Here is a 1,572-nt window from a genome sequence, read left to right as displayed (position 1 = left end):
ACATATCTCGTACAAAAATACCAGTACACTTGTCATTCAAGATACCAAGTGTATAAACAACGACGAAACATCATTGACGAATCTACATGAGAGACATTGAATCTTGAAGCTATGGCTTTCGTTTGTCCAAGAGCTTCGAACGTTACCTTGGGACTCACATATCATACAAGAATGGAAGGAAACTGTTTGTCTCGGAGCCGAGGGTAATCTAACTTTGTTCTATATTTCTTCACCTCTCTGTACACAATATTTAAGCAAAAGATATGAATGGTGCAATAATTTAAGCCTTGTCACAAATATATATATATATTTATGTTATTTACACGTTTTAGACACTAATACAAGATTAATTTTACAGATAATCAAAACTTTTTTTGTATATGTTATTTACATGAGTAAAATATGAAACTATACATAATTCGGTTGTTTATGACTCGATTATAATTATGTAAAGACCGATGTTCACCCTGTATAAATGGCTGCCTTTTCCAGTCCTTATCTAAAAGTCTTCGATATTGAAGGGATAAAGCAGCTTAAGAATGGTCAGTTATCTAAGTCGCATTATCAACTAACATTTTATCCTATTGGATAGAGTCTTTGACCGCCGGCACAGACGAGGTTGTAACAACGCCGGAGGGGGGCACAGCTGCCGTGGTATTTGAAATGGGAGTCGGCGTATTAGGCTCAGAAACCACTGGATCTGGCGGAATAAGTCCTTCTTTCATCCGTTTCTTCTGTTTCATTCTCCGGTTCTGAAACCAAATTTTTACCTGGGTTTCGTTGAGTTGTAAAGCGGTGGCGATCTCGATCCGCCGCGCTCGGGTGAGGTACTTGTTGAAATGAAACTCTTTCTCTAGTTCGGTGAGCTGTTTGGTGGTGAAGTTGGTCCGGCCAGAGCCGACTCCTACGGCTGTGGTAGCCGCACCGCCCACACTGCCAGGTCCAGTGTTCGTCAAACTACATTCAGACTTATTGCCTAAAAAAAAAAACATACATGTACATTAATCTATATAATTAGAGGAACTGAATCTATGTACTATCATATGATCTATGTAAAGCTTTTCATATTTGTTGGTAATTTAATGAGTAACATGAAAGCGAAGAAGACATTCACGAAAACTAAACTAGTCACGTGTTAATGATGATGTCAGTCTGAAGACAGTCGACGGGAATGATGTATGCACATATATATATATATAATGACCATTAAACCATACCGATTTATCTCGATACATAATGCTTAGTTTGCAAGTGACTCGAGATTTTGTCTTTCTTTCAGAAATAGCAACAGGGGCGAATGCAAAAAATAATATCTAAAAATAGGGGAGGGGGTAACAGCGTTCAATCATAAGAGTGTGTTGGTTCTAACGACTGTACAGATATAACATCTAAAAAAGGGGAGGTGTAACAGCGTTTGATCATCAAAGTGTCTTGGTTCTAACAAGTGTACAGATATAATATCTAAAAATAGGGGGTAACAACGTTCGATCATCAAAGTGTCTTGGTTCTAACAAGTGTACAGATATAATATCTAAAAATAGGGGGTAACAACGTTCGATCATCAAAGTGTCT

General features: G+C 37.8%; 1 protein-coding gene across 1 annotated transcript in view; it reads right to left on the bottom strand.

The window, feature by feature from the left end:
- Window positions 1-462: 462 nt before the first annotated feature.
- The window catches only part of LOC111086353 (homeobox protein Hox-A1a-like), a 30,950-nt gene continuing 29,840 nt past the window's right edge, over window positions 463-1,572 (bottom strand). Inside the window, exon 2 of the mRNA XM_022388868.1 lies at window positions 463-976. Within this exon, the coding sequence (XP_022244576.1) occupies window positions 582-976 (395 nt within the window). The 3' untranslated portion in view covers window positions 463-581. The remainder of the gene's footprint in view (window positions 977-1,572) is intronic.

This window comes from Limulus polyphemus, unplaced genomic scaffold (genome assembly GCF_000517525.1).
Source record: "Limulus polyphemus unplaced genomic scaffold, Limulus_polyphemus-2.1.2 Scaffold1033, whole genome shotgun sequence".
NCBI classification, from domain to species: domain Eukaryota; kingdom Metazoa; phylum Arthropoda; class Merostomata; order Xiphosura; family Limulidae; genus Limulus; species Limulus polyphemus.
The sequence above is the reverse complement of the archived record's forward strand: the minus strand, read 5'-3'. Positions and strand labels throughout refer to the sequence as shown.